Below are 27,961 nucleotides of genomic sequence, written 5' to 3'. Positions count from 1 at the left end.
AACCCATGTGCCTTTTTATCATGTGAGTATTAGCCTATCATAAATAATACCTTTAGAATAATATCCAGCTGATTGTAAAAAAAAAAAAGTTCAAGCTGCGTGATCATAATCTGATTATATTTATAAACTGTTTAACTGTTTAATAACAGATGCGATGTAATAAATGCAATGTTACCTAGTAAATACCATGGAAAACAAACAAAGTTTTCATACAATTGGCTGCCAAAGCCTTACTAAGCAATGCATTAAATGCATGCATGTTTCAAGTCCTAGAAGAATATAGTTTTTAATTTTACATCTGAAATTAAAGTAGAACCAGCTTTTCAGAAATGTGTCAAATTATTTTTTTTTCATTTGGACAATTAAAACAACTCCTATATAATTTACTAAAAAAGGCAGAATATTCATACATATGCACATTTATAACATACAGTGAGCATTAATTAATTCAGCTTGATCACACTGGCCAAAGAATTCAAAGACCAAATTTAACACAATGAGGCAATTTTAATCTCATAAGTCAATCTATTGATCTGTTGATTTTCTTTAAATCAAGAAAAAAATCTATTTGGATTGAAAATATAACAGGCAATTTATACCCTGGTCCATATTGTTGGATATACACAGTGTTAAAAATTTTTATTTTTGCAAAATTTGGAGAGAAAAATGAGATAAATATCTTAATTAGGTATATAGACACAATCTTACATGCAGTAACTATAAATTATATACATAGTCAAATTATATAAAACAAATTTTACATTTTGGGCCTAGTTGGCAAAATATAGATATAAGTGCAGTATGTAGCAACCCTTTCAGTCAAATAAATATAATTCCCCATGATTTTGGACATACTTATTGTTTTCCTCTCCTTTTGAAAAAAAATCAGGCTATGCTACATGTACAATGTATGTCTTGTACAATGCTTTATCGGTAATTCAAATACATGTGATCTAAAATGATCATCTAATTACACTGTAATATTGTTGATATGCCCAAAACTTTAGCAAGAAAATTTATCACATCGTTTGAAAAAACAAAACGACTCATATATGAAAGCCACTGGAATTACCTTCATATTTATATTGAAAGATAACACTTAGTAAACTAAATATACAATATACCCGGTATGCATAGCAAAAGTGCTGCTTATATGTACGGTACTAAACGAGATGCATTGATGTAATTTTGCAGAAACCATTGAAAAAGTTGGACATGGACAGAGATATAGATTAACAATAATCACTATTAAAGCATGTAGAAATTTTTGAAAAAGTATGCATGGTCATAGTTATGATGCAAATGAACTTTTTTGGTCAGCACTGCTTCCTGCTCCACCCTCTCTGTTACACGAGTGTCTCGTATGCTGCATTTTGCACCCAGGCAGTCATGCATAACATTTAGTCTTTTAATGACTTTGCTTGTATGAATGGCAACAACCTCATTTCCCAAATGTAATTTTGGACAACCCAGTGAATTACAACTTGTCGAACATTCTGTGGCCTTTTGTATTATTGCCATCATCTTTGTAGGCCCTCTGGTAGGCAAAACTATGACGCCTTCTTTGAAAACTCCACAGCTCTCCTGATAAAACAGTAAGCAATACATATGGAAACAATGAATGCATTGATGACTAATTAATGCACAGATAACAATTTTTTCACATTTCCCTTTTTATCATGATTGAAATAACCACTGTGTATTTTTAAACAAGAGGCCCATATGACATGCCTTATCCGTCACCTGAGTAACTGCAGTGTGGCTTTTGCAATGTATATTCATGTGCATTATGATTAATAATGAAATCATTATTTTTAAATACTCGGGGATTGTTTAATCCAATAAAATTTCTTAATTATAAAAAAATAATTAAAATATTGTAGCATAGAATCAGTGACATAACTGAACAACTCTTAAGTACAAAAAATAAATATTCAGTTCCAAATTACGCCACCCTATCCTTTTTAATCATTAGAGCCCTGCCCTAACACCAGAACCCCTGATCCAGGGGTGGTGAAATTAACAATTTTGGAAGAGACATTCTTCCACGTCATAATAATGTACTTATGTAAGAGTTCATCTGCTTAATGATCATGAGCAAAGGAGAAGATTTTCAAAAAGTTAATGCATTTTCACTATGTAATAATAATTAGAGCCCCGCCCTAACACAAGAACCCATGACTGAGGGGCCATGAAATTCACAATTTTGGAAGAGGCATTCTTACTCATCATAATTATGTACTTAGATCAAGAGCAGAGGAGAAGATTTTCAAAGAATTAATGCATTTTCACTATGTAATCATTAGATCCCCACCCCAGTGCCAGAACCCCTGAACTTGGGGCCATGAATTTCACAATTTTGCAAGAGAGCTCAATGATTATTACATTCATGCCAGCAGTTTGACTGCTTGATGTCCAATAGTAAAGAAGAATATATTTTTTTATAATGGTGTTAGTCCCACCCCTCAGGCTCCAGAGGGACAGGAGCCATGAATTTCACATTTTAAACTTGCCTTCACCCATAAATGCTATATGCCAAATTTGGTTGAAATTGGTTCAGTTTACGACTGATGATCGACATACGACAAACAATGACGGACAAAAACAGAGAGCAATAGGTCACCTGAGTGACTCAGGTGACCTAAAAATGAGGATGCTCCTAAATACTTCATTCTCCACAATCACTTTAAAATGTTATACATGTACATACATTCTCGCCTGGTGTCCCATACTCCACCCAGTCACCAGCATTGACCATTTCACCACCTGCTGTGATAGCTGATCCTCTCTGAATTTTGTCATCTGGAGAGTGATTGTCGGAGGTCAGCAGGGATAGCATCTCATCAGTCATTTTCTCAGTCATTGTGTGTCTATTTGACTGGCGGCATAGTTTTCGGACTGTACCATTTGGCATCTTTTTGTCTGAGGTGACTGACTCTCCCATAAATTTCTGTATCTCTGCCATGCCTCCAAACTGCAGAGCATGTTCTGAAGCATTTTTCCTGCAATAAAATATTTCTGCTACACCATTCAACTTAAGTCATAAGTCCTTTCAATATTCGAGTAACGGTAAATTAAATACTACCTAATACTAACCATTCTTCAGACTCCTTAAAATATCCCCCAGACAAAATATGTTGGCATATTGTATGCTTGGTAAACTTGATACAAGTGTCCCTGCTACGTGCCTTCTGATTCTGAAGGAAGATTTGATCCCTTATGGTGCCATGGTTTTTTTCAAAGGCATCCTCTATGTAAAATTTAGGGGGACCATGTTTTCTTATGTCATCAACCTATAAAAAACAAATGTGTTTAATATATTGGTATTTGGTAAGAATCATGAGAATTGCATCAAATATTCTTAGATACATGTAATTGAAAGTCTCAATCTAATTATATAGGCATCAATCATTATTATTAGAGCAATGTATGAATAGAATGCTTATTTAGTATATTTAAGATATGATCTGATTTATTTCTCAGCTTATGAACACATGTATTCTAATTAAACAGGTCTTCCATTAGCATTACACTCTAATTTACACAAGCATTTCATATATTCTTTAAATAAAGTTTGTCTTTCTTACAATGTGAAGAAGGAGATGTGACTTTGCTTTCCTTTGAAGTTCAGGTGTATGAACTTTGATATAGGAGAGATATTTGTCAATGGTTGACTGTAGATACTGCAGATCATCTTCATCAAAGCTCTCACTATGCAGTTGTAGCTGAATCTAAACCATTATCATAAAATCAAATTTCATGTACATTTATGGCTAAAGGGAGATAATATATGACAGACTGATACATGTACTATATAGCTTGCTTGCAGAGCTTAATTGGCACAGGATGATTAAATTCCAAGAATCAATTTTCATAAATTGGATTTACCAATGACAAGCAGGAAATCATCTTTACATATTTCTGTGGAACTCCAGCAAACATCATGTTGAAAGGTGCAATCTGCAACTGTTATAATCATAAATATAAAATAATTGAGACAATATGGATTGTAAATTAACTCGATCAGTGTATACAATTTTGGAATGGTTTTTTTTCTTCAAATATTTATATCAGGTTCTCAAACTATTTTTAACAAAGATATATTGTCATTGATATACGATGACAAATATATAACCCCTTCCACCCTCCCATTCCTAAAAAAAAGCAAAACAAAACAAGGACAACTTACATAATACTTAAAGTCTTTTCCTTGGCGACTTTGCATGTATTTGAAGAATTCAAAAAATCTGCCACCAGGAACAACAGCATCAAGATGTGCAGACATCTTCTTTAATGTGTTGTTGTCCACACTGTCAACAATATATTTGACAAGGTGTTCCGCTAATCCCAAAGGAATTAAATGGAGTAATCCAACAGGAATGTCACTATTATAAATAGAATAGTTGAAAAACAATGCTGGTTAATTCAAATATGATGGCTGAAAAAAATACGTGTTCTTTATAGAACAATAACCAACACTATTAATTATTATCAACTAAGTTATAGATGATTTAGTGAACTTTATTTTATTTTCCATACACCCGCAGAGAGAAATTTAAGTATTTCCATGAAAATCCACTCAAGTTAAAGTACAAATTTGATACTATATTCAGGACAACTCTTATTTTGCGGATACTTTGGAGAAAATATTAATTATTTTATATCCATGTACCTGTGAGGATTTATGACATCCCAAAAGCAGTTGTCATGCTCTTTTATTCCCTTTTCTGAACGAAGTATTTGCTTGTCCTTCTCCAAACTTCTCATATTCAGGATATTCAATGAGCGTCGTGTTTCATCAGGCTCTCTTTTTTGACAAATATGGTCAAAATTGTCAGCATCTGCCTGAAATAATCAGTTAAAATCTTAACTCTTGCTGACTTAGTTTAATGTTTGCATATTACCACCTAATGATTAGTAATTATCTCTGGATAGTCATATCTAATGATTTTCTGATTTCTGTCTTAAAATTAGTACACAATAATTATCCTTATATTCTGCATCCTCATACTATCCATGAGATACCGAAAAGACTTGTAATTGTAATATTTATTATTTTTAAAGTTGAGTATGACAGCTTTGTCCAAAAAAATGTGTAAAAGTAAATGCAACATACAAAACACCTAGGGCAATACTTCTTTGCCGCTGCTCCTAAATGATTTGCGCAAAAAGACATCATAGCATAATCTGCCACAACTACATCAATGCATGTTTTAATGGTGCATTCTTGTCCCATTTCTGCATCAAAGGCTTCAACCTCTTCCCTAGAAAATTAATGTATCATATTTTACAGTTTATATATTTAGAAAAAAAGATACTGGCCTTAGTTTACAGATTTATCCGCATAAAATTAAGAATTTTGAAAAAGAACTTTCACCACAGAAAGAGAATTATATAATACCCAACAAAATGTGTCAAACCTTTCACACTCCAATATGTTGTCAACCACTAACTGGCCCAGGTCCATAATTTCTACTTTCTCTGATGCTCCAACAAAGAACACAGAACTTTGTTTCATTCTTTCACACAGTGGTAAACCTGAAAGTTGTATTTTAAAGCAAAAGATACTTTTCATCAAATATATAATTTCCCTATTTCAAAATAGCTTGGTCATCACATTTTGAGAGAATCCGAAGAATTCATACTATTATATTTAATATCACAAATGAGGTGTTTAATAATATACCAAAACAAGCATGAAGAGATTATATATAAATATTTACATTTGCAAATATGCTTCCTTATATGAACCTATAGAATAGCTAAGACGTTCAATTCTGTATGAACTTTTTCATGTGGTCACAATGATCACAGAACCCGCTTATCGCTTGTCTTATTGTAAACTTAAAATCTCAGTAATTTCAACAGTTCTAAATGATTTGTCTTTTTTGAAGGTAAATATAAGTAATAAACAGCAAAATTTGGGCTTCACAGGATTTGATCATGTGACCAACCAACAACATATCCATGTGAACTCTTTAAATTGCTTTTTATTACTTAATTAAAAAGCAAATGAAAAAGTTCACAAATCACTGAGATGCGATATCACATAGTTTATATTGTTTTTAATTTTCTATTCTGTTGGTTTGTTATCAGGGAGCATATTTGCAAATGTAAATATACAAAAATGTACATGTACCTGAAAGTTGCATTTGGATGCAATGTAGAGGTAGCCACCTTTTACTCCTATGGGTTGAAGTGTCATCCAAAAATAAATTGATTGGCATGGTGACTGTGGGAGGTATCCCATCTTCATTCACAGGAAAGTTTATGCCATTCCTCCACTTATCTGCATCAGCAGGATGAGATATCACACCTGTTTGACTGTTCGGTTTCCTATAATATACATGTTAAATGATACTTCATGTCATTGTTTATGAGTATGAGTTTCAGTTAGCAGGCACGGTAGCAATGTTTTTGAAAGTGGGGGGCCGGGGGGGGGGGGGGGGGGGGGGGGGATGGGGGGGGGGGCAACTCATAAAAAAAATCTTGACAAAAAGAAAAAGGAGGAACTTCCCAAAATCCTAACCGGAAAGGAGGGGGGAGGGAGGGGGGGGGGGGGGTAAGCTTAGTCTACATTAATGTAATAAGTATTTTATTCAAGTATATAAATACATTGAAATGGATTGAACAGCAGGCACAATGCCTATTTATGTTCTCTCCTGTAGTCAAGGTATAATATGAGTAATTATATAATTTTATATAAGATATATATACATATATATTGCAATGGAATTTTGTATAATAGATTAATATTATAAATAGCATTGGAAGGAGGTACAGTGCAAAAAAATAAACAAAACAAATAGCTTATGATAGGAAAATGAAAATAAAAAAATAGAAAAATAATGGTTAATTGCCAAGGTTGAAAATAAAAAAGTATATGTAGTGTAGGGAAAAAATGAGAAAGAAAAGAAAAAACATGTAATAAAAACAAAACAAAAATTAATAACAGAGCAGAAAAAAATGGAAAGTTTGGGGGGATTGGGTGGGAGGGGGAGGGGGAGAACAGTCTACATTGTACATATAACTTAATTTTCTTCTTAAATTAGTTATTGTTAATGGTATTTCATATCAATATTTACATACCGGTACTCCTTGGATAGTGGAGGGCGACTCCATGATCCTTTAATTTTTTATACTTGTATGTAAATTTTACACAAAACAAAAATCTATGCTGCCCCCGATGCTTTGTCCGTGTTTAAAAAAACTTACAAGTGAATTAAAAATCAAACCTAAAACTTTAAGTAATTTTTAAGGGGTTTAGAAGAAAATTAAGTGTATACACATCTGCATTTAACATCAATGTCCTCATTACCTGACAATTTTTGATGACACCTTTGGATTTGAAATGAAAAGTTTTAATAATTCCTTCGGTTTTAAAATCCAAAATGGAATGCCGTTCTGGTCTGTCCCCTTAAAAAGATTAAATGACCTTTTTATAATAAGGTATATATACGCCATGTTGGATCACAGGGACATCGTATCCGCTCTACTCTCTATGACATATATATAACTAGAGACGAGCTCGTTGCAAGCAACGATTAGGTCTTCCGTCGTAGCTGCGTCATACTTGTGACGTAATACAAAAATTGATACCTGACCATGGTGCAATATTAGATGTGTAAACACTGTGTAAAAGAAACAAAGTACATGTATATAAGCAAATACAGATCTTTCAAAGTTGTCTGAAGTTTGATTCGCCGCATGTTGTTTTTTTGCATGTGCATTTTATTTTGAGAAACTTATCTAATCATCATAAATGACTCAATATACACAGAATATGGACGACGATTATAATCACACAGTGGGTATGCCCGGTATGAACGTAAAAAGACCAAACATTTTACTCGCATTTTTAATCGAAAGCAAGGGCCAATGAATCTTTTAGAATGTATGCGGAGATCCTCAAAATTTTACAGGGGGTTCTGAAGAATAATTTTGTTTTTTGAGGGGGGGGGGAAGGGGCATGCGCGGATAAGAAAAAATTTCCTGGGTTGGGGGTTGAGTGTCTGACGGTTATTTGAGTTTGCCTGGGGATGTCCGAGGCATATTTTTGTAATTTTATATTGTACATGTAATGGAAAGAAATTTTGCGGGGCTTAGATTTGGGTCTGGAACCCTCACCCTACTCTTCTAGATTCGCGCATGGGGAACCGATGCCGGTAATTTAACGGTAATTTTAACCCTTTTTATTTAATTAATCATTTTCAAAATTATCGGAATTCCAATATTACCTTTAAACGCAGTTAAAACTTAAAATACGAACCATTTAGTCTCGGTGTGTATTCGGCCAACATGCGTCCGCGTACGAAAGAAATGGCAACATTCAAGAAATTTGGATGGACGATCTGGGTCCTAGGTCGTCCATCCGATTCTTTTTCAGACTAAGAGCTACAGAACTGCACTTAGAGAATGTCAAACTGATTATGTCAATTTATTTTGTCTCAAAGAATCAGTTTTTTTCAACAATAAAGATTTACCTTAAAAACAAAAGGAATCGGGCACAATTTTCAATGTTAGCATTTTACAATTTAAAGGTCTAATAAAATTTTGAATGAAGTTTCAAGATACTACTCTTCGTTGTTTTATACGAAATATTGCATGGAAAAAAGATTTACATCGCATATATATTATAGAACTAATTATTTCTCTTTTTTATTTACATCAAAATAAATCCAAGAAAAAATCTAAATATTTTTTTTCCTTTATATGTGTTAATGAAAACGTTGGTCAGCAAGGGCCGGTTCTATGTCGTGCAAGCACCTACTTAATAGATTGTTACACGGATCTACCACGATGACAAATATCGAAAAGGCAATATTGTGGGTGAAGGATGAAAGTGTAGTTTGTTTTTTAGGTTTATTTTTGATAATTATATTTATCTGGATCAATTTCCGTTATGAAGTCAAGCATATATTTTCATATTATTATTGACTTAAAACATGTTGGAAAAAAGAAATATTGTATCAAGCAGTTAGTTATTATGCGCAGATCACGCATTCCTCTATGGTTTTCACAATTGCATGTATCAGTTACTACACGTTTTTGCTTACGGAGAAATAAATTTCCAAAGAGATGATATAGTTATCAGTTAAGTTCCAGATTGTCTTCTGCACATGCAAGCACGTGTGTAATCCTGATTTAAAAATAGGTATAATGGCCGGGGGGGGGGTCATCGCAACAAAATTGTGTATTAGCGTACTAGAGTGTACATTGTTAATTAATGATTGATGTTGAATTGTTATTAACAAACAAAATCATAAATTTATAATAACATACACTAAAATGCCAGGGAGTTCTGCTGGACGCGATTTCATTTGTCTTCAATTAATAGGGTGTAAGGATGCCCGCCTACTTAATACATATGCTCACGCGTCAACCGATTAAAAATGACTGTATTTTGGATTTATAAATCGTTCTAAAACATTCGATCTGATATTTCGTTGTTAACAATTCAAAACTTTGAACGATTAAATTTGTTTTTATACCTACCCCGACCCTCACGGAAAAATCCATTCAGATCAATGGAAATTTCATTTACAAGACTCCGCGCCAGAATCAGAATGTCTCATTCATTAATTTTTTCCTAGTTAAAGTGGACGAGTCCAAAATAGGAATAGAATACGAATAGGAATACCATGTGAACATATGCCGTGAATGCAGTTTACTTTGCGTCTATTTTTTTTAATTTTGAGAGTCCTTATATCATGTTTATCATGGCTTGAAAATGACGGAAGGCCCTTGAATCTTTATGCAGGCACGTAGCATCCTTTTTGAAAGTGGGGGGGGGGGGGCAGACTCATCCAAAAAATCTTGACAAGCAAAAAAAAAAAAAAAGACTTTCCCAAAATCTTCAAAATCCTAATCCGGAAAAATTAGTTGCTGTGAGAAAAAGTGTGGTGGGGGGGGGGGGGGGGGGGGCACCCACAATTGCCTGACGATGCATCTTTAATGTGTCAACATTTATATTCATAATTGATGAAAACGTTATATGGGATGTAATAAGCAACAATGAGCAAGATTGTTCAATTAAAAGGGCTTTTCACATTGCACGTGTGTAATCCTGATTTAAAAATAGATTGCCATATTTGAAAGGTCAAAAAAAAAAGAGGGAGGTGTCATCGCAACAAGATGATACACATTGTCTAAGTAGTACAATGTAAGTAATAGTTGGTGTTGGATTATCATCATTAACAAAGAATCATCAGTTTGGATTAATTAAAACAAATATAAATTCATATAATTGGAATATTTACTGGAGGGGCTACGTACAAGTAATTCGCCGAAGTGGGGTACGTGTGACCCGATTTTCGATCAATTGGGCGATTTCATTCATCTGGAAAAGGGTTTCACTCGCGTGTACAAATGTAAATGTACATCAAACAATTGCTAGTCAATTAAGTGTGTATGTTAATTGGATAGATTTCTTCTAAAACATTCAATCCAAAGTATAATATATGTAGTTATTAGTTCACACCCTCCCAATGGATCTATGCCGATGGATCTATCTGAGATTTCAGCTGTTGCGTGAATGGTAAAGAAAGACTTCGCGCCATAATACGTCTCATTCATAATTTTGGCTCGCCGATTAGTGGGCGAGTCCAAGTAAGGCAAGAGCACATGATGTGTAGATGGTCTTACCCACTCTATTTTCTTAACTGGTCATATAATAAATAGAGATATCATGGATCTTTCACTTTTGTCGGAGCATGTAATAAATGGAACCAAAAAATAAAGTAATTCTAATTGAATTAAATTGAAGTTAAAATGTAAATACCCCCTCCCACCTACGGATTAGGATTTTCAAAATTCCCCATTTTTTAAATTCCTTGTCACGATTTTTTTTTGATAAAGCTGCCCACCTACCCCCTACCCCCCCCCCCCCCCCCCTCCCCCCTCCCCCACACACACACACTTTCAAATAACGATGCTACATGTACGTGTTTGAATATCCTTTCCTATATGGTTAGAAATAACAAAATGTCTTTGATTTTGCATCTAATATATAACAAATTCAATTTTCAATTTGGCTGTTTGAGATTATTCGATACATGTACATTCCTAAAATGATTTAAAATAATGAAAAGATTTAATTTCCAGTGATATACAGGTACATGCACTCGATCGAAGAAAAAGATTGAAATTGCTTCTAAACTCTGCACGTTCATTTTAATAATTTATGATCCGCAGCGAAAATTAAATTTAATTTCTTATAAGATAGCCTAATTGATACATGCATGCTTCCATTGAATAAATTTGGGTAGTCAGGCAAGCTTTTTGGAAAGCTATTGCTTGTATAATATTAAGGTCAGACGCGACCTTCATGTATCTTCCATTTTTTCCTATCTCCACAATGTGAATTAAGATTTCCACTTTGTTATTTCATAATTAAATTTTTAGGTAATATGATTTTTTTGGTTTGGATATAAAGTGTTCAAATTAAAATATATAGTATGACTTAACTTATAAGCATTCAAATGCATTTTGCGTGCTATTTTAAGGGAATTTCGAAATATTCTAGCTCCAAAACGAGCCTGGTAATGTACTCTAAATTTTTTGGAATTAACAGGTTTAAATGTTAATAAATAAGGAATGAAATATCAAGGAAAATTATATAAAATTGAGGAACGTCTCATCTGTCCTTAATTAAAATAATATAAATAGACATCATAAATCCCATATCAAACGACATATAACCACTTGAATCTGCACGTCTTTTAATGAATTTATGAACAGCGGGAAATTCTAAGGTAATGTTAGCTGCAAGTCTGTACAGCCCTTGTATGAAAAATTTCGGATGGTACTCAATTTTTCCAGACGGAGAGCTACATATATGCAGCTAAGGTAACTAATAATGCTTCCGATGAAATACTTTGTTTAGTAAAGCAAGGTTTTAAGAGAGCAATACTTATTTGTTTAAAAAATAACACCCTAATACTTCGCATTTTATTCGCTGTTTGTAGAACAAGCAGAACCAGTATCAGTTCGATCCCTACTGTATGTACATTGTTCGAATTTAATAGTCCTTGCATTGCATTGCTTTGCATGACTGTACAAAATATCTTTTAAAAATTCAACACCGAAAGTGTTTATCTATATGGCTATTAATCTATATGTACATGTACACATAGCGTACACATGTGATTCAAAATACCCCAAACGGAAAAATTCACTTATTGAGTCTACATTTTATAGAACTTGCAAAAAATACATTGCGGGTCTGAATGTTTGTTAATGTGTCAATCTATCAATATACAGTTTGTTAATTTTTTTCGATTGCTGAGGCTACATCGTTTTTGATGAACATTGAACAACATTTTTTCCATGCCATTATTTCCACGGAAGATAGCGAGTACAATTATAAAGCACAATTTATTTAATTATCTCTTTAATATTGTGTACTAGTATGTAATAAATAATTTATAAATTGCTGCCGAAGGTTGTTTGGTATTTTCGTTTGTTGATGCATTGCAAGTAAAAAACGTGAAACGCGGGGCAAGTCATAATTAATATCCCTAATAACCGTTACTTAAAAATAGCGGCTTTGGATTCAAATATTATCGTATACGAATATTAAGTTCACTTTTTAAAATCATCTCCACGATGATAATATTATATCCATCGGAAATCAGTATTTTGTTTTGCTTTAAAAGAAATGTTCTATCGGGAGCAATCCCGCGTTCGTTTAAATTGCCAGCGTACATTTGTCATGTCAGTTATACACATTGTGCTTTATATGACGGCCGTGTATACGTACTGTAGAAAAGTTGAGTTTAATTACCATGCATTCGAACCATTTTATTAACACATCTCCCAGAACTGAAACAATTCAAAATGTCTCTGTTACAGTAACACAGTGGGGCGTTAAACATGTGTACGTCCAGCTCTACAAGCATATGCACTGTCGTCAAGGCGACGGCCTGAATACAGCTAGCGACTCTTTTATCGATCGGTTACCTGAGTCTCGTAATGCATCTAAATATAGAAAGGGGCACAGTTATGAAACAAACAACAAAAATAAGGTCAAAGACGTTCATCTTTATGAAATGAATATGTACATATGAATAAAAACATTTGGGAATTTTATGTAGAACTATTTTTGCGCGCTGCATGTATCAGTTAGTGCATTACAAAAAGCCTTTTCATAACCTCCTAAACGTGCGCACCCCCACAAAAATGGACCGAACTGACAACAATTGTTTCTGCAAATACTGGCTATAAATTACGAAAACATTAAATTGAATACCACGGAAGGATTCAAAATTAATTTCTTTACAACTTTGCTTCAATAATGCATTAGAAATTTTTATTCCTTTACAAGTTATTGACAAGAAACTTTTGACGCATCTAACTCCCTAATTATAGGGGCCAGCCCCTTTTTCTGTATACCGAATGAAAGGTCTTGGTAAGACCAAGATCTTTTAAATTACATGTTATAACAAGTTTTTATCAGGTAGAAAACTAACACGGAAAATACGCGAATTTTTTTGAATTTTTTTCGTACCTTTGTTTCAACATCTATACCACCCCTTTTATTTGCATTTAAATAATAAATAAAATATATCTCGCACAAATTCAATGTATTAGCTTCCAAACCAGCCCATCTTTGAGACTCTGCCAGTCATCGTTATAGCTAAACCCCCCTGGACAAAAGAAGTCGTTAAATTTTACTAAAAGGGGAATAACTCAAAACCGGATGGGGATTTTCCTCAACTAAAATATGCAACGACAACATCACGCGGCATGTTATCAGTCCTGAAAATTTCAAAACGATCGGTGAACAAACGAGCGAGATATTAAGGATCAAAGTTGGCGTCTAGAAGAAAAAAAAAAATAATAAGAAATTTGAAAATTTTTCAGAATAATAGTAAGGTCTTCCGTTGGAAACGGAAGACCTTAATAATACACAAGGGAAGAATCGAAAGTAGGACACGATTTGTAAACAATGTCAAAAACAACTTACTTCACAAAAGTCACGCAAATCCTCGCACATAATGTTGCAAATGTTGTCAATAAACACGTTCACACTCAAATATTCCTAATAAACTCGGTAAAAAGCGTTTTTATCCCATTAAAACCGCTGTCTGCTGCAGAAACCCAATCTCTTCGCCCAAGAAAAGATAACTCTGTACTTTCTCTCTCTATATGTTCAGTAGTGTTAGTAGAAATTTCGGCGGTAAACTGTAAAATGTCTTGGGAAATTTTAAATATTTTTTTCTTCTCTAAAATGTTAATGGAAAACTACGTTGGTGTTCACATAAAAAAAAATTATATTATTTTTTTATTCAATAATTAAAATACTCATAATTCATTTTTTGTCTTTGCAATTATTCCAATTTAAACCTTCAAAATTAATTGTCGTTGCCTAAGAATTTCAGCATTGTTTTAATTGTCAATATCAAATTACTAGCCTATACTCAGAGTATAGAATATTTACGTTTCTACAAAAGATTAAATGATAGGAAATATATTAATTTGTTTTTTAAATTACGCTAATTAAAGTACATGCCAAATATATCGGAACGCATGTTAACTTATTATGCTTACGGTAGTAACATATACGACGAAAATTTCCCCCGACATTTTACACAGTTTACTGCCGAAATTTCTACTATCATTACTGAACATATATAGAGAGAAAGTACAGAGTTATCTTTTCTTGGGCGAAGAGATTGGGTTTCTGCAGCAGACAGCGGTTTTAATGGGATAAAAACGCTTTTTACCGAGTTTATTAGGAATATTTGAGTGTGAACGTGTTTTTTGACAACATTTGCAACATTGTGTGCGAGGATTTGCGTGACTTTTGTGAAGTAAGTTGTTTTTGACATTGTTTACAAATCGTGTCCTACTTTCGATTCTTCCCTTGTGTATTATTATATATATGTCATAGAGTGTAGAGCGGATACGATGCCCCTGTGGTTGGATTCCACAAATTATGTTATGTATAAGAGAATCTCATCTACTAAGGTATATATATATATTATATTTATAATTTCATAAATTTTATATAAACCAATTCATGTAATGTTACATGTAAACTATGTGGATACCTTTGTCATCATATCCTCCCAATTCAAATTCCCAAACTGAAGGTTTTTCAGTTTAAGAAGAGATGGGACATCAGGAACACCCGCTTCTCTCAGGACGAACAACAGAAATTTGACAATTTCTTCACTCTACAACATTTTGAATAATGATTTACAATTTATTTGCCTTTCAATTTTCAAAAAAAAGAACCTCATTGTTACTATAGTAATTATGTTTTTAATTATATTCTGAAGAGCTTCACTGGCGTGCGACCAGTTCTTGCCCAGTACCATTTCTTGCAGTACATTGTGACGTCATTTTATCAACACATAAAATTATAGACGAAAAATGACATCACATTGTACTGGCAAGAAATGGTACTCGGCGAGAACTGGTCGCACGCCAGTACAGTACCAATCAATTTTTTTTAGGAGAGAGAGAGAGAGAGTGAGAGAGAGAGAGAGAAAGAGAGAGCTGGCCGTTGAAAGTAAAGTTATTAATTGGAAATGAAATAATCATAGAGTTACGAGTTACATGTATCTAGGATTCTCTTGAGTTCTTTAGCATTCTCTGTTAATTTAGTAGGACCAGAGGGAGAGAGAGAGAGGGAGGGGGAGAGAGAAAGATGATGATAAAAAGTACTGGGTTTGTTAATTTTATTACATATCAAATAAAGCAAATGTCCATGAAATAAGGTGTGTACATGCAGGTCTATATGTGAAGGAGGATAATGTGCTTATATAATTAAACTTACCACAGGATGAGATGCGGAACTCATAAAAATGTAGCACAGCATTTCAATCTTTGATGTGAAGGGATACCAATCTCCCTGGGTTTGCGAATCTGATGTTGTGTACGATCTAGCATGTCCACTGTTGGTTGTTTCATTGTTTTCATGATTGCTAGGCCTATACTCATCGGACGGTAATTCAGTCTCGTCTTCTGACAGTAGAAGTTCTGCGGAAGTTTCTTGGCATTTTTCTGAAGATACGGTATCCTCTGTTGTCGGAGAATGCTGCTCATTTTGAAGAAATACCATATTTTTATGTCTCTCAGATTGTATGTGCCGGTGAAAAAATGCTTTTCTATTTGTTTGAAAATTGCATACATTGCATTTCAAGTCTTCTGCGGGATCCGCGCCCACCATAATTGTTTACATTGGTTTCACTGAGAACCGTAGGGGTGTATCGTAGCAATTTTCATTGACGCACTATTGCGTTTACGCAGTAACGCTTGAAAAGGAGACCTAACAAATATTGTAAACGTTATTAAATATAAAACACAACAAGTGATATATTTTATCGGAAGTGAGTTTTAAATAATGCGCAAGTCGAAGATACACGACTACAACATCCCTTACGGACCCCTTTAGAAGCAGACGTCATAAGGGAAAATCCGAAGATGATAGACGCTTTTGCGGTGAGTTATAAATAGGTCCAAAACAAATGTCAGCTGTGTTTGACGTGTGTTAATGTATTTGAAAATGATATTTACAAATAGTTTGTTTGAATTTATGTATTTTTAAGTCAATGTAAACTCTATCAGTGCAGTATATATATATTTTATAGTTGTTTACCCCCGGCCCCTACACATATATGTAACGTTATGTATTCGTGTCATACCTTTTTACCAGGACCAGGCAAATGTTTAGTTTTTCGTTTTATATCAATTATTTTGTATTATCTTAAAAAGGATTCCCAAGAGACTATTCCTGAGACGGAGTCACTTGCAGGTGGTTCCCAGTAGCCCTTTTCACAAAAAAAACGTAAGTTTAATCTTAATTATTTGACTTACGAATACCGTAAGTCATTTCTTAAGTCGTTTTCACGAAACCACTCGTAAGTGAAAAAATCACACTTAGGAGAATCCCCAAGTGCTCAATCTAGAACGCACTTAAGATTACACTTACGACAAAAAGCTTTCTTAGCAACACACTTTCGTTTTCAATGCGGCTGCGCATTCACACCTTCCGGTTACGTAATCGTCTGCAAATTCGACATAACAGCGGGAAATTTAACATAAACACAACATGGACAAACAAAAACGCAAACCAAACTGGAGTACCGATGAGTTGGAGGCTTTGGCTCAGGGTGTTTCGGCCAACATCAAGACTATAAGAGGAAAATTCTCCCCTGGCCTTACCAATAGCCAAAAGACGCAATGTTGGCAACAAATAGCCGAACGGTGAGTTGACAGCGCACCTTTGTTTCACTGACCTACTTGTTTACTATAAGTTTTTCTTATTTTCGTTTCATATGAAAACAATTTAAGCAAATCCTATGTATTAAATTTACTTTAAAATTAATTAATGTTGATTATATAATAGGTTTTTATCGACACAAATATCTAATTAAATGATATCAGGGACGTATATACGTTCCCTCATGATATGAAACAGCTAAAAGTCTAAAACCTCTATAAATATGTGTTTAGAAAAACTGCATATCTTTGAACGAATGAGTTAGACCTACATTCAGCAATTACATGATTATAAAATAAGGACCAAATTGATAGATAAAATACAATGAACAAATGATGCAAGAAAAATGAACATGTGAATAAAAGTGCACATGTATATAAAAAACAATTATATAAAATGATTTGGATGGATGGATGGATGGATGGATAGATAGATAGATAGATAGATAGATAGATAGATAGATAGATAGATAGATAGATAGATAGATAGATAACATTTTAAAGCATCAACATTTCTTTTAGAGTAAACTCTGTCAACATCTCAGAAATCACACGGGATGTTGTTGATTGTAAGAAAAAGTGGCAGGATATTTCAAGTGCCACAAAGAAAAAAGAAGCTGCACGTTTGAAAGAGATGAGAGGTACAGGAGGTGGTCCTGCACCTGTGGAGGACATAAAAACCTGGGAAAGACTTGTAAGTTCCTGGCTATGATTATTGTACATGTAGTTGTCTTTGTCTGTATTTCTTATCTGAAACAATTTGACACTAAGAGTTTAAAATGTTGATCAAGAAACATGTTTGCCACACTTGTAAAATATACTTTTTTTTTTAAATTTTGAATTAGATTCTTGGCACATTATCTAAATGCTCTGTGGAAGGTGTGGAAGGCGGAGTTGACACTTTAGAGTGTAATAAAGCAACAACATCTTCTTTCATTACAATTGAGAAAGGTAAATATTATTCCTCTTATTAATAACTAATTTAAGATTGCATGACTCTCATAGAGTAATACATACGGTATATGATTTACATTTAACTCCATGCAAGTATGATAAAAGTTCATTTTGAAAACAATTTTCTGCTAGTCAATTACAAGTATTGTTTATAGAATTGTATGTACATGTATTACCAGTAAGTAACAGTACATCATACCTTATACATGCACAGGTGTCATACAGAGAGACTCCTCTCACAGTTAGACTACCCTGTGGGAAGACTCACTCTGAGGAAAGTCAGTACATGTACTATATATACAATATAGCTATGAATATGAGTATTGTGATGATTTTATAATATTTCTTCAGATTATGATTCTGTATCAGGAATATGTGAAGATGCTGTTGCAGACTTGCCGGATAATTTGCCAGGTATGTTTATGATTATAATGATTATAAATGGTTTTAATATGATTTTTTTATATGGATGGAATGTCAACTTGTTTAAAACATGTTCCTTAACCTGAAATGAATGATCATATTTCTTGGCTCATCATAGTTACATTGTTATTGTGAGAGATGAATACATGTATTACTAAAGGAAAATTACTGATTAAGCAAGTGCTTTGTATATTTATAAAACATCACAGACATGTAATTTCCATCTCTCTCCCTATAATTTCATAAGTTATTTTTGATACTTGCTGTTTTGTTTAGAAACTCCTTGCAAATTATCTTAGGTTATTCATTTATTGAACTTGCAGTACTTACTATCAAATGTTCTGTATACAACTCTATTCTTATGATTTTTTTTAGATAGCATCTCAGAAATGAAAGAAGCATCTGTCCCAACTCTGCCACCCACTTTGCCAGGTACATGTCATATGCATTATTTTCTTTTCACTCATTTAGCACATTTTTCTGAATTTGTGCAGCACTGTTAGTGTGTAACTTTTACTATGCTTTATATAATCAAAGTACTGAAGTACTGAAAGCTGGGCTCTTTTGGTGTGTCTTTATGCATATTGTGTGGTAAAGACTGAAAATCTCTCTCTCTCTCTCTCTCTCTCTCTCTCTCTCATATGTTTTTAATGTCGGCAAAGCATCAGAGAGCGATTTTTGTAAGCGGCTAAAAACAAAAATATGTTTGTCTAAACTCTAGTAGAAAAAAGTTCAACAGTTTCTGCCTTGAATTTTGCAACAAGCGTTATATATTCAATCCCCATTTCTTCAACGTGCAGCAAAGTAGTTCATGAAAATTCATGCGCACAGGGGTCGACACTAACTTTTTTATGCATTAGTCCTGCCGGACTAGTGTCTGTTAACTTTAATTAGTCCGCAGGCACTAGGATTTAAACACAATTCATTTAAATTAAACAACAAGAAATCTCCTTTCACCTGTCAGTTTATTTTTTTTAAACACCTAAGCGTCTTTATCGAAGCCAGATGTGTGCTCGTTACCTATTTTCTCAGACATCCCCTTAGGGCAAAAAAAATTATCAAATCACCCACAACATCCTGTATACCTCTGTTGTTTTCACTCGGTAACTCTATAATCACCAAAATGTATCATATATCAATTTACTGTAAAAAAGTCAGCGTTTTCCAGGAAGTTGTCGACAATTGCAGTGGCTTTGCAACATCGATAATTTACACAATTTTTTAAGCAGATTTTTTTTACTAGTCAAACCGGACTGATAAGACAGAAATTTTGTTAGTCCGACTCAAAATCAATTAGTCTGTGACTAACGGACTAAGGTTAATGTCGAACACTGTGCGCATTGTATGTATCCAAAATGCATAGTCTTGTTTTTAAAACAATTAAGTTATTGATAAGAAAACTAAAAAGATAGACAATTCTCTCGAAATTAAAATAAAAGAAACAATTAAAATGCCAACACTTTTGACAAATGTGGCTCTTTGTGTAACTATTTGGTGTAGCGGAAGCTTTTACTTTGACGCTGTTTGGTTTTTTGTTTACTTGTGCTATTTATAGTAACATTGGCGATTTGCCTGCCTACAGCCAGGACTCTGCTTTCAGCAGAGCCCGGCTAAAAATACACCAGATGAGTACAAATTATTCCTAGTGTAATGTTTACATATGATTTTTAATAATGTAACTTTTATCATTTAAAGAATACTAATTGATAACCTTCTCTAATGACTATTTAGAAGCATGCACTTCAAATCTCATGAATGCATCATGGACAAGGCCTGTGAAAAAGAAGAAATTACATGATAGTTGCTGTAAGTATAACAGTATATAAAAGCTTTTCTAGTGTAGATGCAACTATGGCTTTTAGATTCAAATGCACTTGTTCAAAGCTAGTTTTTAATATACTATCATACATGTGAACACAAATTTCAGATTATCTCATTAAGTTGGAGAAATGCCTTTTACGATTAAGCCTTTATCTGTACAGCATTATGTATTTTCCTTATAAAGTATGTTGAGATCTATGGCATTATAAATTAAGCTGCATGTACCGTACATCTGTCACCTATATTATGACACAATGAGCATGAAAATCAGTTTTTAATTAGTCAGCAATTTAGTATGTAATATGCATACCAACATTTTTAGCCAAGTCTGCAGAAGCACCAAAAGATGTTAGGGAGGAGTTTCTTGAAATGGAGAGAGAGAGAGATAAGCACGTACATGAGTACAGGGCCAAGAAGATTAAACTCTATGAAAAGATGGTGGCACAGCAGGATGAAATTCTTCAGTTGCAGAGGAGATCAACAGAGGCAGTCGAATTAATTGTTGCTAAGTTTCCAGGACACTCTTTGAATTCTCCTTTGTCACCATTTTCAGTCTCACCAATCATTAAGTTCCCAAATCTATCATAAATTGACAATTTATGATAGATTTGGGAAAATCCTCTTCAAAGATGAAATTTAATTCTTCACAATTACTGTGAGGAATTAAATTTAATCTTTGAAGATGGTTATTAACTATTCGACAGAAATTTTTTGTTAACTACCCAAGATATATATTTACACTTTTTACAGTTCAATGTTTTTTACCCTTCCAGCAGTCAGACCATCAGTCCTGTTTCCTTTTAGCTCACCTGAACCGATGGTTCATGTGAGCTTTTCTGATCACCTGTTGTCCGTCATCCGTCTGTCTGTCTTCACTAGAACCATTGGACCAAATTTAACTAAACTTGGTACAAAGCATCCTTATGGTAAGAGGATTCAAAATTTTTTAAATAAAGGGCGTAACCTTTTTTGAAAAAAAAAAGATAATTGCGAAACAGTGAGTAAAGGTGTATGTCTTTAAAAATCTTCTTCTCAAGAACCAGTGCACCAGAAATGCCAATATTTACACAAAAACTTGTATATATAGTGAAGATTCTAAATTGTAAAAATTGTGATCCTTAGACTGGCCAAAACTGGGGCCCCAAGAAAGGTTCACAGTTTAACATAAAAATATATATTATGGAAAATGTTTTTAAATATTTTAAAAGAGAAATAGCATATGCTACGAAATAGAATGTTACAAGGAACTAAGTTCAGGTGAGCGAAGTGGCACATAGGCCTCTTGTTTGTTATTTGTTTTGTTAATTCCCTAACATGACTTCTCTTAAACCACTACATGTCACAGAATTTATTGAAACTTGTAGGGATTTAGGACATAATGTGTAGATGGGCATATATCAAGGAAGTTTTTAATTTTTTTACTCTTTTGAATTTAGAATTATTTGTTGTCGACAAATTGTACATGTTTTGTGTTTGTTATGTGTAGGTAAAGTATCTAATATGTAGCATTGTCAAGTAGTAGGGAGCATATGGTTTGTAAGCTTGCTTGTAAACCAATTTTATAGTATATGTTTATTTTAATAACTCTCCATATTAATGAACAGATAATGGATTTTTAAAAAAATATAATCAAATTGAATGCTGCTAATATAGATATTTATATCATCATGCACACTCTGTTGCTGTACACATAGCAATTCGCAAGATTGTTGAAAGTTTTAATTATTTAATTCCAACCAACCTAATTCATATGTCATAGCTTTGAATGAGAGAGAGAGAGAGAGAGAGAGAGAGAGAGAGAATGTGATTTTTTCATATGATTGCCAGTATTAAACATGTCTGTATTACTGATGAGCTGTATAGCTTAAAGTTAATAAAGAACTGTAAACTGTATTACATGTACTTATTATTAAACATTTCTTAAATTGCATTGATATGATTGTCAAACAGCAGATATATTTTTTTCTGCAATAATCAATTATGTGTTTATGTAAGATCTAATTATTTTATGAATAATGACTAAATCAGTATTATCATACCATTATTAAGTAAGCAATTTTTACTTTGTCACTTAATGATCTCTGATCCTCAGCAATGTTGGACAACTCTAAATTATCCGGAATTTGTTTATTCATACCATAAATTTGCCTTTCATGTAGACAAATTTAATTAGTTGTTTCCATGGTCAGTTAATTTCAATTTAATTCTTTATTCACTGATGAGACCAACAATTATTTAAACTAACAATGAGATATAGAATTGACAAAAAACTTTCTAAAAATTACAATGATTTTAATTTTTGATAATAATGCATTAAATCCAAAACAGTTTATAATCAGGAAAATAATAAAAAAAATATGAAGAAATTCTTTCACTTCATATAAATTGAAAAAAAAATTCATTTTAAGGCAACAAACAATTTTACTTATAATACTATTATGTTATTGTTATAAACTTCTATCAATATTTACAGTTGTGCATATATATTATTAAAGCTGTTGAAGATTTAATGAATTTGTCATGATTTTCCTTAATAAACAACAATCTGATGACACAGCCCAACTATACAATTTTCATTTACAGATATTTCTATTTTAGAGAGAGAGAGAGAGAGAGGGAGGGTGGAACGAGTGGAGAGAGAGAGGGTGGAAAGAGAGAGAGGGAGAGAGAAAGAGAGTGATAGAGAGAACAACATAATTTAAGAGACATACACACTGACAGTAGTAAAAATATGGTTTAATTTACATGTAGAACAAAAATAGAACGATAAATTATATTACACAATATGTTGAGAATATTTACATTTATTTACATATATTATATACATCAACTACCGGTATATATATTTATATATCATATTTACATTTCATTTGATATGATAAGACAAATTACATGATCAAATTTTATGTGAGAATACTCACATATGTACTATTTTCAACTTAAGGAATATTGCATGACATTATGGATAATGTTCTCAAAACCTCTGAGCAATGGTCTGTCTCACCCTGAAACCATCATTTCCATTTCCCCTGTACACGGCATTGTTGTGCAGAACCTGGATGGGATCTTCTGCAGCTTCAAGCAGGAGTCTTCGATTGATGGCCATATTGTGTAGTCTTAGGCAGCATTCGATCATTTTGATGCATTTTGGGGCAGTGAACTGCAGACTTCCTCCAGTTTTATGCAAGCATCTATTCAAAATAAAAAGGAAAATAAGTTATGTTCACATGGATTAGTTATAATTAACATGTCAAGGATGAATCCCGAAGTGGATTTTATTCTAAATTACTGTAATTCAACCTAATATACAAAAAATAATGAACAAACCTGAACCTGCACTTAAGAACCCCAAATGCCCTTTCCACTGTGTTTCTGGTTGAGCAGTGGGCTTGATTGTAATTTTCTTCTTTGGTGCCTCTTGGTTCATTGATTGGGGTCAACAACCATTTCTTCAGGGGATATCCTGAATCTCCCAAAATATGAAAGAATTCTGAGGCTCGGTTTTCTTTTATTACTTTTATTAGGGGTTCTTCAGGACTTTTAAAAGTAAAATTGATTGAAGGGCTAAAAAAAGAACTTAAACATTTTTACACATATTTATCAATTTAATAGTAATGATAACTACCACCCACACCATTCCCCAATTATTCTAGTAAAACACTTTTCATAGCACAAACTTTTTTTTTTTGGGGGGGGGGGGGGGGGGTCTTGGAAATCAACTACCAAAAAAGTGGAATAATCAAAATATAGGCTATCATTTGACATAGATAGTTTAAGGCTGTGTAACCTACTTTGTTTGGAATATATCTTTTTTAGCTGAGTAATGAGAATCAAGAATGATTAAATATCATAATAAACCATATTGGATGCATGATTTTAAGTATTAAACTCTTCTGTTTTCTTATATTTTTGGTTATTAAATAGTGAGATAAATTGATAATAATATTGAAGTTGATAAAGGTATGATAGATCAATACTGACAGGTGCCTGTTTCATTATACTCAAAAATTGTCTTTTCAATGCCATATGGGGCGAAATTACAGAGGACCGAAAAAGGTGCCAGTATAATTTCACTACGAACCGTTAACTCTCTATGAAAATGAGGTAAAGAAAGAAGTTTATATTATAAACTTACTTGGATGCAAACAGGAATCGCACATGATCTAGAGGTTGGATGCTGAACAGTATCATTTACCAAATCAGTCAGGAGCAGAATTTCTCGCCGAGGAAAACGGTATCGTGCAACCAAATCTACGTCCGTATATCTGTCTAGCGGGTTAATTCGGTCCCGAAAAACACGTTCTCGTCGCAATGCTCGATCGTTTTCAAAAAGGAGAAAAAAGGCAGCCATTTTTGTTGTCAATTAATAATCTTACGACAAAATATTTGCACTTAAGTTTTTATTTTTACACTTAAGAGAGGGTATAAGCTCTTGTAAAGTTACGACAAATTTTACACTTAAGATTCATGTAAGATTTTTTGTGAAAATGAACAAAAACTTAAGTTTTCACTTACGATAAAAATTAATCGTAAGTTTTTTTGTGAAAAGGGCTACAGGTCTTTATATATATATATAAAAAAAAAATTGCTAAGAATTGAAGCTAAAACACGCCATGTTACTCGATAAAAATGCCATTTTTGTTCATTATATGTACATATATAGCATATTATATTTGCAGTTAGAAAATTGGACAAGCTCACAGGTGACGTTGCCCTTTTGCGAAGAGAAGTGGCAGAGCTGAGGGGCAAGTCACCTGCGTCTGCCAAAGCATTCAACATTAACACGGCTTCATGCAAGGTTCAAATTTAATTTGTTGTCAATATCAAAACCTTAAAATACATTTGCTGATATGCCTTTATAAAAGTTTTTTATATAATTTTTATGTTTCATGCACATGGATGTGTGTTTACATGCATTGATTGACTTTGTATTTTAGAGGAGGTTCAACCTATATTTAAGAAGTAGGTTCTCATGTCGCCCATGGCTGGAAGTCAAAAGTGATGACTTTAAGGTAAAAAATCTGGAGGTTGATTGTTCTCTGGGGCTTCCCGCTTAATGTAATCTGTGATAAATTTATGTATGTATAAATGTAAATATTTCAGAATGAAATTCACACTTGCCTGGCCATGGACGACATGAGAACCAATCCTGCAGCATTCCAGGAAATGGTCTCCCATTCAAAACACAAATTCACGGAGCTCAGGAATCAATTTAGGAGAAAGGTGTGTAATCATTTGATAAAAAATGTGTGTTTGACTGCTATCTGTTGTCCAAATTTTTCATGTTCACTTTATTTTACATGAGTTGTAAAAAGTCTGTATGTGTAAAAATTTGTTCAGGATTTACAGTAGGTGAATGTATGTATAATTCTCTAGCATTAAAATTTAAAAAAAAAACCAACTCTCCATAATACTTGTATGTGACAAATAGTTATACCCCCTACAAAGTTCTTTTTTATGGGAAGGGAGAGGGAGTGTGTATATAAGAACTACCTTGTCCGTCTGTTTATCTATGGGTCACTGTCAGTGCAATTGTGTCCCATCCATAGACCTTTCTTATGATGGAATATCAAAATCAGTCTCTTCACACAAAAATTGTGTATGCAGCTTACCTTAGAGTAAAATGTAAGTCTAAACAAAGGTCATTTGGGCAAGTTCAAGATCACTGGAAGGAAAAGTGCATAAATTCCCTGTGTATTTGTGTATAGAGGGGGTAGATACAAACATATCAGATATGCTCTATTCCTGATTCCTTTTTTTATGATCTACTGGTTAAATTACAACAAAAAGGTTAATATTAATTGGTTACATCTTGATATATGAAAAAAAGTGCTAAAATATATGCATGTTTTTTAAAATTTATTTTTACATAGATTCTGGCAGACAAACAAAGTATTCCTTGTAAAGGCCTTGGAGAGCTGTGCTATGACATCTTTTACAGCTACTCCAAGGCCGATGAATGCACCCTGTCCCAGGACAGGATGCATGCAACAATTCTGTTGGTAAGTTATAACAATCAGTAAGCAAAATATTTGAAAAAAAAATTATATGATAAGAATTTTTTTTTTATATAAAAATGTAGAACTTGCAGAAAAAAGGATGGACCATCCTTGATCTTTGACAATTTTCATTGTCCATATTTGTATTGTCTTTTTTATATAATCCATCTGCAGCTCTTATGTCTAGATCCACTGATATTACTTGGTTAAGTTTATGCTCTAATTACCAATATGCAATGATGGATTTAAAGAAGTATGTAAAAGCAGTTCACAGAGAGAGAGAGAGTCTGTGCTATATCTTTCAAACTGGATGGTGTAGGACTTTCAAACTTGGTCAGCTGGTTCATCATATGGAAAGGGATGTAACAGTCATAAGTAGGTCACAATAGCCTCGTTTTGAGAAATACCTTGTGTAAGGTTGCCAAATACTGTTCATGACAAAAATAAGGATTTGTGGCCTCATTTTTGAATTCTCAATACATATACTTAGGACTATATAAAAAAGATAACATTGTGTTAACACATTATGATAAAAAAAAAATTATTTTGCAATCATGTTTTTTTTTTATTTTCAGAAAACTCTGGAAACACTGAAGAGTGACTGTTTAGTGTTACTGTAAAGAAAAATAAATCAGAATTTAAATTGTGAAAATTTGTTTTTCCTTCTTATTGTAATTTTAGATTAGCAGATGGTTTGACACATGATTACATGTAGTTCCATTGATGGGGAAGTAAAATAGTTATTTGAAGAGCCTAAAGCAGGGAGTTCAGGGATTTTAACAACTTGAACTGAAAGACAAAAGAAACATTTGAAGACATTTAATCAAAGACCTGGATCATGTGTCTGTTACGTATACAGATGGGACTCGAATATTTTTATATATAGAATATATACATACATGTTGCATGTTATGAGAAACACATGAGATTCGAGTCACATTAAATATACATATAAAAGATATACATATGTTAAACGCACGTTATAATCCACGTATATGAAACGTATGGTATTTACCACGTACGTTAAACGTAAGGTATCTACAACGTGTGTTAAACATACGTGTAACGTATGTACCACGTACGGTTTAAAACGTATGTTAAACACACGTGGTACTTAAATCACGTTAAACGTACGTGAGATCACGTACGTATCACACATGTTTAACGTATGTGAAACGTATGTGGCACATTTTGCTGTGTACCGATGCGAGGTCATTAGAATTTTTGATGCGTGTTGTTTTCGGAGGAGGTGAAAAGGCCCGGGCTTGATATTAAAGCACATGTGTAACTTCGACGTATACAAAGTATATTGCCTTGCTGGTTACACGGGTTAATTTTGCTACTAGATTGTAAATGAACTGTTGCTTTAAAAGATGTCAAGAGGATTTTCCCAGAAGTTTGTTTTGAATTTTTAATCTGTATCTAAATTTTGCGCAATTTTGGTAAGAATATATAGTAAAAATTAATACTGTAGTGACCCCTCTAGCCCGGCTCTATAGTAAACCCACTGTGTCCCTATTTAGCCGGGCTGTATA

The 27,961-nt window shown here is 33.3% G+C and overlaps 3 protein-coding genes across 3 annotated transcripts; 2 read left to right on the top strand and 1 right to left on the bottom strand.

The window, feature by feature from the left end:
• Positions 1–12: 12 nt before the first annotated feature.
• On the bottom strand, positions 13–16,756 carry LOC128159776 (uncharacterized). The gene is made up of 13 exons (XM_052822973.1): positions 15,785–16,756; positions 15,054–15,179; positions 7,319–7,416; positions 6,140–6,336; positions 5,421–5,538; positions 5,117–5,264; positions 4,673–4,845; positions 4,190–4,385; positions 3,889–3,966; positions 3,588–3,731; positions 3,097–3,293; positions 2,711–3,002; positions 13–1,584 (listed from the first exon to the last, which is right to left on the bottom strand). Exons 1-13 carry the CDS (start codon positions 16,175–16,177, stop codon positions 1,249–1,251), a joined length of 2,496 nt encoding a protein of 831 aa, XP_052678933.1. The 5' UTR covers positions 16,178–16,756; the 3' UTR covers positions 13–1,248.
• A 25-nt stretch (positions 16,757–16,781) lies between these two features.
• Positions 16,782–22,320, top strand: LOC128159777 (uncharacterized). Its single transcript, XM_052822974.1, has 7 exons — positions 16,782–17,214; positions 17,752–17,923; positions 18,075–18,180; positions 18,535–18,597; positions 18,982–19,038; positions 20,338–20,412; positions 20,750–22,320. The coding sequence occupies exons 1-7, from the start codon at positions 17,060–17,062 to the stop codon at positions 21,013–21,015; spliced, it is 894 nt and encodes a 297-aa protein (XP_052678934.1). The 5' UTR covers positions 16,782–17,059; the 3' UTR covers positions 21,016–22,320.
• A 2,206-nt stretch (positions 22,321–24,526) lies between these two features.
• On the top strand, positions 24,527–26,691 carry LOC128161158 (uncharacterized). Its single transcript, XM_052824386.1, has 6 exons — positions 24,527–24,531; positions 24,845–24,849; positions 25,107–25,225; positions 25,365–25,439; positions 25,531–25,650; positions 26,301–26,691. Exons 1-6 carry the CDS (start codon positions 24,527–24,529, stop codon positions 26,448–26,450), a joined length of 474 nt encoding a protein of 157 aa, XP_052680346.1. The 3' UTR covers positions 26,451–26,691.
• The last annotated feature ends 1,270 nt before the right edge of the window (positions 26,692–27,961 follow it).

This window comes from Crassostrea angulata, chromosome 8, assembly GCF_025612915.1.
Source record: "Crassostrea angulata isolate pt1a10 chromosome 8, ASM2561291v2, whole genome shotgun sequence".
NCBI classification, from domain to species: Eukaryota; Metazoa; Mollusca; class Bivalvia; order Ostreida; family Ostreidae; genus Magallana; species Magallana angulata.
Note: the sequence above shows the minus strand (reverse complement) of the source record. Positions and strands in the feature narration are given on the sequence as shown.

What these genes read in the sequence shown, in the direction of transcription:
- LOC128161158 (XM_052824386.1), top strand. An exon ending in TCAAAAGTGATGACTTTAAG is followed by an intron (nt 25,440 to 25,530) that starts GTAAAAAATCTG and finishes TAAATATTTCAG; the next exon opens with AATGAAATTCACACTTGCCT. An exon ending in GGAATCAATTTAGGAGAAAG is followed by an intron (nt 25,651 to 26,300) that starts GTGTGTAATCAT and finishes ATTTTTACATAG; the next exon opens with ATTCTGGCAGACAAACAAAG.
- LOC128159776 (XM_052822973.1), bottom strand. Translation starts at nt 16,177, where the DNA reads ATGGTGGGCGCGGATCCCGCAGAAGACTTGAAATGCAATGTATGCAAT. An exon ending in AGTATTGCCCTAGGTGTTTT is followed by an intron (nt 4,846 to 5,116) that starts GTATGTTGCATT and finishes TGATTATTTCAG; the next exon opens with GCAGATGCTGACAATTTTGA. An exon ending in ATGGGACACCAGGCGAGAAT is followed by an intron (nt 1,585 to 2,710) that starts GTATGTACATGT and finishes CTGTTTTATCAG; the next exon opens with GAGAGCTGTGGAGTTTTCAA.
- LOC128159777 (XM_052822974.1), top strand. Translation starts at nt 17,060, where the DNA reads ATGGACAAACAAAAACGCAAACCAAACTGGAGTACCGATGAGTTGGAG. An exon ending in TAAAAACCTGGGAAAGACTT is followed by an intron (nt 17,924 to 18,074) that starts GTAAGTTCCTGG and finishes ATTTTGAATTAG; the next exon opens with ATTCTTGGCACATTATCTAA. An exon ending in CTTGCCGGATAATTTGCCAG is followed by an intron (nt 18,598 to 18,981) that starts GTATGTTTATGA and finishes GATTTTTTTTAG; the next exon opens with ATAGCATCTCAGAAATGAAA.